The following is a 12,514-nucleotide window of genomic DNA, read 5'->3' on the forward strand; positions in this document are numbered from 1 at the left end:
TAAGCTTGGAGGACTTTTGTCTTCAGTAGAGAATGTAACTGGAGCCTATCCCAAGGAAGGAACCTGGGGCTTTGGCAAGCTTTCCTTTCAAAAATAGGGCATGATCACTGTTTGTTGAGGTGTAGCTTGTCTGGCTTTTATTACTTGTTTAAGGCTCTGGATTTTCTCACTACCATCACAATTTCCCAATGAATAAAAATCAGGACCCACCCAAATTCTAATCAATACCTCCAGAACACACAGCTACACACACACACACACACACACACAGAGAGAGAGAGAGAGAGAGAGAATTCTGATATTCTTTCTGTAAATATTCCCATTTCCACATACTTTATTTCATTGAACACCTACCATTACATGACATCACCCTAAACAATGCAGTCAAGCCAAACTAAAAAAGACAGTTCCAGCCTCTGTTCACTCTTGATGTATACTGTACCCACAAAGGGTAAACTTCATTTTTTAAAAAAGGACATGACATGAGCTCCATGATTAAAATTTGTCTGGCTGAAAAATATGGAATGTATTTCTCTGTTCCCTAATACCGGACACATAAAATATTCTGTGTAACAAAATAATTTATCAGCTTTAAAAACGTTGACTTTAGAGTATTGGTGAATGTGTAGACGGGCTAGCCCGCACTGAAAACATAAATATAAAGATAGAAAAGGTGAATTGGAAACAAAGATCATTATATAGCTAGCTGATTGTTTATCCTATGAAATAGTTGGCATGACCTGGGAAGAATGTCATAAGAGGTTCTAATAGACAGAGAGGCATAACTTGTTGGTTGACTGACTAGCTAGAAGAAAATAAAGCTAAATAATGTCCTTTGCATCTTGCATCAAAATTGATATTAGCTGAATTAAATTTTCAATCTAACTGCACATATTGGTGTATGCCTATGATCCCAGCCTGGGCTACATGGCAACACCCTGTCTCAAGAAAAAAAAATAAAAAATGTAAAAGAAAATTAAAGCCTTACTAGATTAACCATGTGCACAAGATTTTAACAATAATTTTAGACTTTTTAAAAAGATATCATTCTTTTTGTAAGTGCCATATCAAATATAATGGGAATATAAGAAAATGGATTAAGGAACTTGACTCTGTAAATAGAAAAATAGGGTTTGGATGGGACTGAAAGATTGCCCAGTGGGTCAAGTGCTTTCTCCACAAGTACGAGGACCTGACTTTGGATTCCCAGAACCCACATAAAAGTCATTTGCTGTGGTATGTGTTTGTGTCCCCAGAACTGGGGAGGAGAGAGACAGATGGAACTCCAGAGCTGCCTGGCCATGCGGTACAGCTGAGTCATAGTTCATGACTGATGTGCTTAAGGATGCTAATTTCCTGTTTCTCTTTCAAAACAGAGATCTAGACCTTAGCCTCTGTTAATACTGGGCAATTTTATCTGTCACAGAAAAAAGGCTTTTTTACCAGCTTCCGGTGGGCGCCCCGGTGCTACCAAAGTCATGGTAGTTGTGACTGATGGTGAATCTCACGATGGGTCGAGTCTGAAAGAAGTGATCCAGCAATGCAATGATGATGAGATCCTGAGGTTCGGCATAGCAGTAAGTGGCTTCCCTTAGGACTCGTCTGAGGGTTGAAGAGTCCGCAGTCTGGTACTCCATCGCTTTCCTGGTTTGCGATTTGTACAGTCTCTCTGCTTCCTGCTCATTTCCAGTCCTGTCAGCTAAAGAAATGGCTGTGGAAGAAGCCCTATGATGATCAGAAATGTACTGCAGTGAACAGAGGGAAATTGAAGTTGAAGAAGAATGAGTGACCTTTGTCCTCTCTCTCTCTCTCTCTCTCTCTCTCTCTCTCTCTCTCTCTCTCTCTCTCTCCTCTCTCTCTCTCTTTCTCTTTTTCTCTCTCTCTTTTGTCAAGGTTCTTGGGTATTTAAACAGAAATGCCCTTGATACTAAGAATTTAATCAAAGAAATCAAAGCAATTGCTAGTACTCCAACAGAGAGATACTTTTTCAATGTGGCCGATGAAGCAGCCCTGCTGGAGAAGGCCGGGACCCTGGGAGAGCACATTTTCAGCATTGAAGGTAAAAAGGCCTTTCACAAATGTCTCCTCCAAATACTCTTTGTTGGAAAAACTGCTGTTTTCATCTAATGTACTTGCTATATGAATATTAGCTCATAGACTATGCATAAAAATTAACTCAAATATGTGGGCAAAAAATATAGACAAAATACATGAATAAACAATTTATAAGAGAAATGTTAAGTGATTAGCAAACAGAAGAAAACTATGACTCTAAACACTTTTGTGTTTTACCTAAAAAACAAAACATCAATACTGCTTAATTTTCCAGAAGTCTCTGAGGTGCAAAGCTCACACATGGTTAATAAGATGACAATTTTTTTTTCAAATTTTGAGAGAACAATTTGGCAACATCTATTAAAACCATAGATTTTTTTCTTTTGAAGTTATGTATGTCACATATTCTTGAGCTTGTTTCTAATAAACATATATACCTTTAAAATTGTGAAAACGCATAACGATCACCAGCAGTTTAGTCGAGGGAAAGATTTTCCTGCTTGTAGCTCTAATGAGGCATTTCCATAGCCTTGTGACATCCTCAGGGCAGAACTGTCAGTCATGCAGATAGTCAGGACCTGGAGAACTGGAGCACTCCTTGCAGTTGGTAAAATGTCTCACCTAACCCAAATCCTTGTTCCAGGAGCTTAACCCAGATAACTCAGCAATAAAGTCGGTGTCTAATCGTGTACTTACATATCAGGTCCTGCCTTAGAAGTTGCCTTCAAAGGTATTACAACCGTGTCCACTGTCATAGTTCAACCTTGATCTTCTGATGGTGCTCCAGAAATTTCTAACCCTCTGCAAATTTTATTGCGGAGGTGTGGTATTTCTGACTTATTTAAATCACCACCAAGAACTAAGGTCTCCTGCAATAACACAAAACTACTAAGGCATCTGGAGTAACAAATTTGCTCCAAATCCATGAGTAAGAGCAGTGTAATTTACAGCTAACTTAAAAAGATTTTGGACATTTTTTGTTGTTGAAGACTTTGAGGAACATAAAACTATTTATTGATTTATTTATTGATTTATTTATTTATTTTTGGTTTTTCAAGACAGGGTTTCTTTGTAGCTTTGGTGTCTGTCCTGGAACTAGCTCTTGTAGGCCAGGTTGGCCTCAAACTCACAGAGATCCTCCTGTCTTTGCCTCCCAAGTGCTGGAATTAAAGGCATGTGCCCACTGCCTGACTCATAAAACTATTTCTCCCTCAAACTGTCTCTATGCAATCAGTGTTGATTATTATTTTTATTTTTAATTTTTTTATTTTTTAAAAAGAAAATGAACTATCTTTTTTCATTATACATACCAATCTAAGTTCCTACTCTCTTGCCTCCTCCCATTCCCTCCACATTCCTTCCACTCCACCCCCATCCACTCCTCAGAGCAGGTCAGACACATTGCTTTGGGGAAGGTCCAAGGCCCTCTCTGATATATCTAGGCTGAGCAAAGTATCCATTAAAAGAGAATAGGTTCCCAAAAGCCAGTACTTGCAGTAGAGATAAACCCTGATACCATTAGCAGTGGCCCCTTATCCTGCCCCAGCCATGCAACTGTCAACCACATTCATAGGGACTAGTTTGGGACCTATGTTTGTTCCTTCCCAGTCCGACCGGTGTTGATGAGCTCCCATTAGCTCAAGTAAACTGTTTCAGTGGATGATGTCCCCATCATGGACTTGACCTCTTTCCTCATATTCTCATTCTTTCCGCTCTTCAACTGGACTTTGGGGGCTCAGTCCAGTGCTCCAATGTGGGTCTCTACCTCTGTTTCTATCAGTTGCTTGATGAAGGAAGGTTCTATGGTGATATTTACGATATTCATCAGTCTGGCTACAGGATAAGGCCAGTTACAGCACCCTCTCTTCTGTTGCTTAGGGTCTTAGCTGGGGGCGAGGAGAACTTGAGGGAATGGGATAGTCGAGATGGAAAAAGGATAGAGATGAGAGTAAGGAAAGAGATACCTTCATTGAGGGAGCCATTATGGGGTTAGCAAGAAACCCTGCTCTAGAAAAATTCCCAGGAATCCACAAGGATGACCTCAGTGTTAATTATTATGTCTCCTAAGCAAGAGGAGCCCTCACAGTAGTACAGTTTGTTCTATTGAAGTGTCCATAGAGGAACCTGGCTGTCCTTTCATGAACATTATTGAAACACGACCATCCCGAACCCTGCTGAAAAGAACGTGCCTACCAATAAAGTTCTGCGGTGTTGGACAGTGACTGATGCTTCAGTGTGATCAAAACAAATTTCCCAGCTAGTAAACTTTTTAGTCTTGAGTCCTGGTTTCCAAGAGCTGACACAGGTCTCCCTCAGTCTAGTCTGTGGTACAAACTAATCACCAGTTCTTCCAATGCATCTGAAGTATTTGTGCATCAGAAACATCAATATTTAAAAGCAAAAGTCACATAGTTGCTTAGCTAGTAGTGATAAATTCACAGAATATCTTGATCTCAGTTTTTCCCCTTAACTAATGTGCTTTCTTTCTTTAATCTAGATTGACATCAGGAATGGCATAAATATTACACTAGGTCAATTAATACTTAATGGGGACCAAAGCCAATTTTGAACACTTCTTTGGATGCTTTCTTAGTAATTTACTCATCCTGGAATCCTCTAGGTTATAGCTGTATATTGACATAAGAACATGTGTGTATGCATGTGCGCATGCTTACTTGCAGGTGTGTGTCCATGTGTGAAAGTTGATTTGAAATTGCTGACAATAATGTAATTTTTAAAGATGATGTTTTCCAGGTACTGTTCAAGGAGGAGACAACTTCCAGATGGAAATGGCACAAGTGGGGTTCAGCGCGGACTACTCTCCTCAAAACGTGTGTCTATCAGATAAGTTTAAGTCAATACTGCCGCTTGCCAGAACACACACAGACACAATAGTTTAGACCTAGTAGGAAAAACAGCCATCCCCCGAGCAGTGATTCACATTTCCTGGGCCCAGTTACTAAGCTTTAAAACAAAAAGCAGTTAAATTCTTCCTTTCCTGTGTCAGAGGAAAATACCTTTTATAATAAAGGCCTTGAGTTCCCTATGGCAAATACATTCTAGTAATTCTGGACATCATCCTTATAAGAATTTCATGGGAATAAAAACTTTTGGTCCCTGACACAGTTATATTTTATATTGCCATAGTATCGTTTTTGAAGAGCAGAGAGAGAGAGAATTATTGAAAATGGGCAATTTGTAAAACCAAGTCCACTGTTTTGGTAGCTTAGCTTGAATTCCTTCTGGTACAGACCTAAGGGATATTTCTTATTCTCAGAATTCTGCCCAGAACAATGGGGGAAAATGAAACATAAAGCAGTACAAAATTTTTGGAAATATTTAGGAATTAATTTGAAATCAGAGAGTGATAAGCAGATCCAAGGACTAAGAACAGCTCCTCCTCTGCCTGGAATAAAAGATGCCCGTGTGTACTGATTCAACAACCCTTAGAGATGTTTAAAAAAAAAAAGAATTCCTATAGAAAAAGATAAATGAATACAATTTTACACAAGTATTTCCACACAATTCCATGAGTTTACTGGCCATTCACTGGAGCCTGTTCTGAAACCCCCAGCTTAGAGTCTGTGCTTATATTATGCTTATTCTTAAAATCTTATATTTTTTCCTTAGAATGGCATATGTTTTTCCATATTTGTTATTTTTTGAACCCACATCATCATATTCTTGTTTCCTTATATCAAAAAAAAAAACTTGACAATAACATCCTTTATTCTGATCAAACCTGTGCTCTTAAGGACTTGTAGCCTTTGATATTTAAATTGAGTTTGAGCCAAAGCAGAGACCCCTGAGCGGGTTGGTGCCCCCCATTCATGACTTAGGCTTTGCTTTCTGTCAGCTACATGGACTCTCACGGCTGCAGGTGAGTTTTCTGGCTGTGCTATGATTAAACACATGGGACATAGAGATGTAGATGCCAGAATATTTGAAAAGAAGAATGAAGCACTGTGAAGGCTAGAGCAATAATTCAGCGGGGAAGAGGGCTTGTTGGACAAGCATGAGATCACACGTACAAATTCCAGCACCCACAACTCAGGAAGGAGCTCATGGTTGCCCTTGCATCTATAGCCCTAGCACTGTAGGAAGCACATAGCAAGGAGGAGCACTGCAGGTTGCTGGTCGCTATCTTTGCTTTAGCTTCACTGAGAGACTCCGTGTCAAGGAAATGAAGCAGAGAGGGATAGCGCAATGCAATGTCCTCCTCTGGTCTCTCTGTGCACAAGCATGCCCATCCAAACATGCAACTCATACCGCAAGTGTGCAAAGAAGAGAGTTGAAAATGCAACAGGTCATGGGTCTCCCAAAACATGCTAGGGAAGAGCAGCATCCCCTCCCGCCTCGCTCCTCTGAGGGCAGCACTTTCTACTGCTTTAGTGTATCTCATATTCATCATGAGCCTCTCCGGTAAGTACGTGGGATGAGAAGTTCTCATCTGTTTCTTCCATGAGTTCTGAAAGGCACAGCATTTGCAAATGTGTGCCTTTGAATTTAACATGACTATGCATCCATCCTGTACCATGGCCTATTGCAACGATTTCTTCATAACACATTATAAAAAGTTCTCCCAAGACAGCATAGCCCAGTGGTTCACAACCTTCCTAATGCTGCGACTCTTTAATACAGTTCTTCTTGCTGTGATGACCCCCCAATCATAAACTTATTTTCATTGTTAAGAATCATAATCTAATATTCAGGGAGTCTTAGGTGACACCTATGAAAGGGCACCCCAATGGGGTCAAAACTCATGGGTATACTTGTTCTCCAGTAAAATCAAAACCTTTCTAAGATATATATTTAGTTTTTACTGTGCAAATTTCCTTAAATTTTGATAGTTCGTGCCTGAATTCCTTTGCATTAAAGGCGATTGTCTCAATCTTCATTTCTTCCATTCTTTCAGGATATTTTGATGCTAGGTGCAGTGGGCGCTTTTGACTGGAGTGGAAGTGTTATTCAGGGGACATCTCGTGAGCACTTGATCTTCCCTAAGCAAGCCTTTGACCATGTTCTGCAGGATCGAAACCACAGTTCGTTTTTAGGTGAGGCACAACACTGGTAGGCTCAGACAACTCAGGTTCTTCTTCTTTAAACTCTAAGGTCAGCTCAGCAGAACTGAACTGTCCTCTGAACTATCCTCTGCTTACGTGTTTGTAATCAGACCTCAGCCCATAGGTAAGGAAAGCTGAGTTTTACACACGAATCTCTGTAGATGTCTGCTAAGCTCATATGTTCAATGATGTTATTTAACTCCACTGCTTCTAAAACACACAAATCTGTTCAGGCAGATATTCCCGGAACATGGCTATTTCTTCAAAATAGAAGTTGTTCCTAAAAGGCAATATATTAACTAGTGTCCTTCTATTGTCTTAGAGTTCTTAGGGGTTTTGATTGTTTCTTTGTTACTGTGGTTACCATATGATAAGCATCCAGTGATGTTCAGTACTTGCTGTGTGGTATTATATTTCATCCTTCCAAAATCCTTTGAAAGCCTGTGACCTTAATAACTTCTATCAATTTCAACAGCTTAGCAAATGATAAATCCAGAATTCAAACCTAGAACTCTGTAATGCCAGGACCTGCGTTCTTCACATGAAGCAGTGTTATCATTTAAATTCATTCATTCATTCATTCATTAAACATTTGTTAAAGGCTACTGTCTTTGCTTTGTTTCCTGTTGCTATGATAAGATACATTAACAAAGGAAATTTAAAGAAGAAAGAATTTATTTGGCTCACAGGGTACAGTCCATCATTGTGGGGAAATCAAGGCAGCAGGAGCTTGAAGCAGTCTAATTCCTCCTACATAGGCCCAGGGGAACACTTAATCTAGACTGCTCTTCACTGGTATGCTCTTCTCCAGTAGAAGTAGATGGTATCAAGTTGACAATTAATATTAGCTATTATCCAGGACTGTAGGTAGTTGAGAACAACCCAGGATCAAGGGACAGCTTCATACATTGAGGTCCTGTCTATGGTAATCAGAGTTACAAAGAAAGGTCAGGACGTCACATCTAGCACCAAGACTTCTGAGCATCTCTGCTTTTTTGAAAACCCTCTCTGGCTGGCACAATTAGTGGTGCTTAACCTAGAATTCCTTCTCTCCTAGGTTACTCTGTGGCTGCAATTTCTACTGAAAAAGGGGTCTACTTTGTGGCTGGTGCTCCACGGGCAAATTATACTGGCCAGATAGTGCTGTACAGTGTTAACAAGGATGGCAATGTCACAGTGATTCAATCTCACAGAGGGGACCAGGTAAATATCACCACCGAGTGAGTGTAATTCATTTTATGGATAACTGGGGCAGGTGGACAGCTGAGTCGGTGAAGTGGAAACGGGTGCGTACTGAGTGGCTCCTCTGGGAATGTCATCTGAATTTACTCATGTCTACCCTAAGTCCCAACAACAGAAGGTTCACTGGGATTAAATCCGATCCTGCTATTGCCTTTGATTTTATAGGTGCAAGAGAACTGCAAACTGGTCACAATGTAGCTACTAGATCCTGCTTTTGCTTCCTCTTTAGTGGTTTAAAGAAGGCTTTTTCTATTTTGAGGAGAAAAAAGAACAGCGACAGTGTTGCAGAAGAAATCACTTATTAATTTTTAAATCCTTAATAAATGTTCGCACAGGCACTCACTGAATATCGATGGATGGGATGGTATTCAGATGCCCTCCTTCTAATTTTACCCCATCTCCACCTAGTTCTCCCATCTTTCCCTCCTGGGAACATCACCTGTGCTGGACCGTGCCACTGGCAGTACGTTGTTCGTGTTTCCCTATATCTAGAAAACTCCTTTTGTCCTTAAGTTTCTACTCAAATGATCCTCCCCTCTCTGACCCCTCCGTCCCCCTCCCTATGTTCTGATAAGGTATCTTTAGTACAACAGTTTCTGCTTTGTGTTGTTTTTCATGGAAACATAGTTATTTGTGGCCCTTGGCTGGCCCTATCCCACCTGTCTTTGTCTAAATCACAGCTCCCGTAGCTATTAAGGGTTCCTCTTCTGAATGTGGCCGCTGGCTCACTGGCCTCAGAAATACCCAGAGTTACATGTGCTAGAATACATACGTGATTATATGACTCCTGAGATTAATATGCTTTGCTACTCCAGATTGGCTCCTATTTTGGTAGTGTGCTGTGTTCGGTTGATGTGGACAGAGACACCATTACAGACGTGCTCTTGGTCGGTGCTCCCATGTACATGAATGACCTCAAGAAAGAAGAGGGGAAAGTCTACCTGTTCACAATCACAAAGGTAAAAATAAGCATTAAACAGACAGCTTAATTGACTCTAGTACTGGTAAATAAGTTAATCTGAAATTTGAAGGACGCTTATTATTCGGGAATAATTGCTAATTTTCATGTGTAGTGTGGCATGTATTTAATCAAATTCAAGGTCTCACCATTACTACAATTTTTTAAAATGCATTAAAAGGCATGAAGTTTAATATATAGTGTATCCTGTTTTCCATGAGAGGTCTGTGGGTATGTGTTCCTATTCACATAAAGTCATTATAAGTACAAATAATTTTTGGCATACACATACTTATAAATGCTGGTTCATTTTTAAAGCATCTTGTGACATTTCTTTGAAATGATAGCAATCACTGGGCATGCTGACCTCTTCATCTCGGCCACTTGTCCCAGCCACTCCGGCAACCTCCAGATGACCCAAAATGCTTTCTGCATTAGCTTGTCAGAAAATTCCAGTGCTTAGTGTCATATTTAGGTGCACGTCCAAGTCTTGGAATTTCAGATCCCTGCTATAAAACCGAGCTGACTCAAAGAGAGAAAGCATCATTTTTCCAACTTGTAGACAGAATTCTAAATCCATTTCAGCAGGAATCTGGAGCTCAGCAAGGACAGGAAGAAAAGCAAATGAAAGGCAGTGGTTGCCATAGGAAACCAGATAGGTATAGGGGGCAGGGAGAGCTCTGCTTGGTCATTGATACTTACTGTATATCAATGTAAAAACTGACCCTTTAACAGAAGCAGTGAAAATAATGGGGTGCTGGGAAATAATGTGAGTGTTGAGAAATGAACCCAGGTCTACTGCAAGAGCAAAACATGCTCTTAATCACTGAGCCGCCCCTCCAGCCCCAGCAACACTATCTCTTAATGCTTTATCTAACCCAATTTGAGAAATGAGTCTTTATGAAACTACTATAAGCTAGAGAGAATCACGCTGACCCAGTTTCTTGGTTGAGGCACTTTGCTACCTTGCAAAGCCATTAAATATTTCCATACTGGAGCACACAATCTGAAGGAAAAGCTTTTATACGGAAATGTCTTTTCCTTTGCACAGAATCATTTAGTGTTGCCTGTCTTGTCGTGGAATGATAGCGACTTCATTTTCCACGAGGAAGTGGAAATTATAATTATATCTACATAATATAATTATAATTATGTCACTGTCCAGCATGAGTAAGATCTAAATTAACGGGCTCCCTTGTGCTTTGTACCTATTCTAACTTCATTCACGGTATTAGCCTTTCACCAGAAGTTTTTAAATCAAAGATTTGGAAAGATGCGACAGCCCAAAAATGAGAAAAAGTGGAGACAGAGACCAAAAATCTTATGTAGGTTTTTCAGGTACAGAAAAGAGAATTATTACCTCCTTTTTATCTTAGCTTAGGAGCTGGTCTCTTGTGAACTGGATTAATGAAAATTTTATTTGTAAATCTCATCACACAATAAGGAATCATCAATTCTAAGATTAAAACCCCTTCACGTTTTGAAATCTTGTGCATAGTTGCTTTGAATCTTTTATTTTGTTGTTGTTATTATTATTATTATTATCTTGGTTTTTCAAGACTGTGGGACTGACTGTCCAGGAATTCTCTGTCTGTAAACCAGACTGACCTCAAACCCACAGAGATTCACCTGCCTCTGCCTGCCGAGTGCTGAGATTAAAGTTGTGTGCCACCACCGCCTGACAGTTGTGAGTTTTGTGTAACAGTGCCTTCTTTCTTTGCAAGGGCATCTTGAGTCAACACCAGTTCCTTGAAGGACCTGAAGGCACTGGAAATGCTCGCTTCGGTTCAGCCATTGCAGCCCTTTCAGACATCAACATGGATGGTTTTAATGATGTGATCGTAGGTTCTCCTGTAGAGAATGAGAACTCTGGAGCGGTATACATTTACAATGGTCACCAGGGTACAATTCGCACCAAGTATTCCCAGGTAACCATGAACAATGTGATGACTGGGTATATAAATGCTAGCGTTAGACAGCGTCATCCAATCCATGCCTCTTACCTTAAATCTGTTCTCTTTCCATTGAAAAAACAGTAAGGTTTTACTATATGTTGGACACTATTCTAGTTCTGAGAATGCTGTACAGAACAAGACAGACAAAATTTTGCTTTTTGTCGATCTTATATTCTAAAAGAAGAAATAGGAGTAAAATAAAATGTTGCAATGTTATAGATAATAACAAATGCCAGGGATCAAACATAGAACTTAATTCAGAGGCAAATTTTCAAGTGTTATGTATTATTTAAGTATTGAGAGGGGTATCAGGTGACCAAAGGATGGTGAAGAACACCTCAATAACAGGCAGTTTTGTGTAAGTCCCAAGGAAAGCTGGCTGGGATAGGAGTGAAGACCTGAACTTGTCTCGGCTCATTCCTAGCCCACTGACTTCTCGCCATTTTGCACTGCCTTGTGATTACACATGAAAGATCCACACTGCTTCCTTGATGAAAGAATCCTTGTAAAAGTATGACAGAGAGCAGATAAAATGTGGAGAAAGAAACCAATAGAACAACCTGAACAATGACTACCTAGAGAATGTAAGGGACAGGATAGAGGCTGTCCTTCTGACTCAGCTGTGTGTACTACAACTTCAAGTGAAATCTGCTCTTCCAGAAAATCCTTGGATCCGATGGAGCCTTCAGGAGCCAACTCCAGTTCTTTGGAAGGTCCCTGGATGGCTATGGAGATTTAAATGGAGATTCCATCACTGATGTATCCATTGGTGCTTTGGGACAAGTGGTTCAACTCTGGTGAGTCACTAAGTGCAAGATTCAGACTCGCTAATTAAAATGACCTGCTGTGTTGTATGATGTGTGTAGTGCCCAATGTGTAAGAATGTAGGAAATGTGTTCATCATGGTTTGCATAAAGGAAAGAATATGCATGGTTTTCCTGAGACATTGGAGGAATACGTATGTATGTGTGAGTGTATATGCGTGTGTGCATGTACATGTATACACACACACACATATATATATACATATATATATGTATATATATATAGCGAGAGAGAGAGAGAGGGAGGGAGGGAGGGAGGGAGGGAGGGAGGGAGGGAGGGAGGGAGGGAGGGAGAGGTTTCTTTATCATTAGAGTTTATGCTTTTCTTCTTATGTGAAAAGAGTCAGTGTGAAGAAAAGACAATTCTTGAAATATCATACATGTCATACATGTTTCTAAACATTATTTTCTTACATG

General features: G+C 40.1%; 1 protein-coding gene across 1 annotated transcript in view; it reads left to right on the forward strand.

Annotated features, from left to right (window-relative positions):
• Itga2 (integrin subunit alpha 2) overlaps positions 1-12,514 on the forward strand; it is a 93,306-nt gene that overhangs the window by 52,837 nt on the left and 27,955 nt on the right. Inside the window, exons 8-15 of the mRNA XM_057789903.1 lie at positions 1,427-1,577; positions 1,894-2,059; positions 4,810-4,886; positions 6,971-7,109; positions 8,176-8,321; positions 9,176-9,319; positions 11,043-11,246; positions 11,934-12,070. Of these exons, the coding sequence (XP_057645886.1) occupies positions 1,427-1,577; positions 1,894-2,059; positions 4,810-4,886; positions 6,971-7,109; positions 8,176-8,321; positions 9,176-9,319; positions 11,043-11,246; positions 11,934-12,070 (1,164 nt within the window). The remainder of the gene's footprint in view (positions 1-1,426; positions 1,578-1,893; positions 2,060-4,809; positions 4,887-6,970; positions 7,110-8,175; positions 8,322-9,175; positions 9,320-11,042; positions 11,247-11,933; positions 12,071-12,514) is intronic.

This window comes from Chionomys nivalis, chromosome 15 (genome assembly GCF_950005125.1).
Source record: "Chionomys nivalis chromosome 15, mChiNiv1.1, whole genome shotgun sequence".
NCBI lineage: Eukaryota > Metazoa > Chordata > Mammalia > Rodentia > Cricetidae > Chionomys > Chionomys nivalis.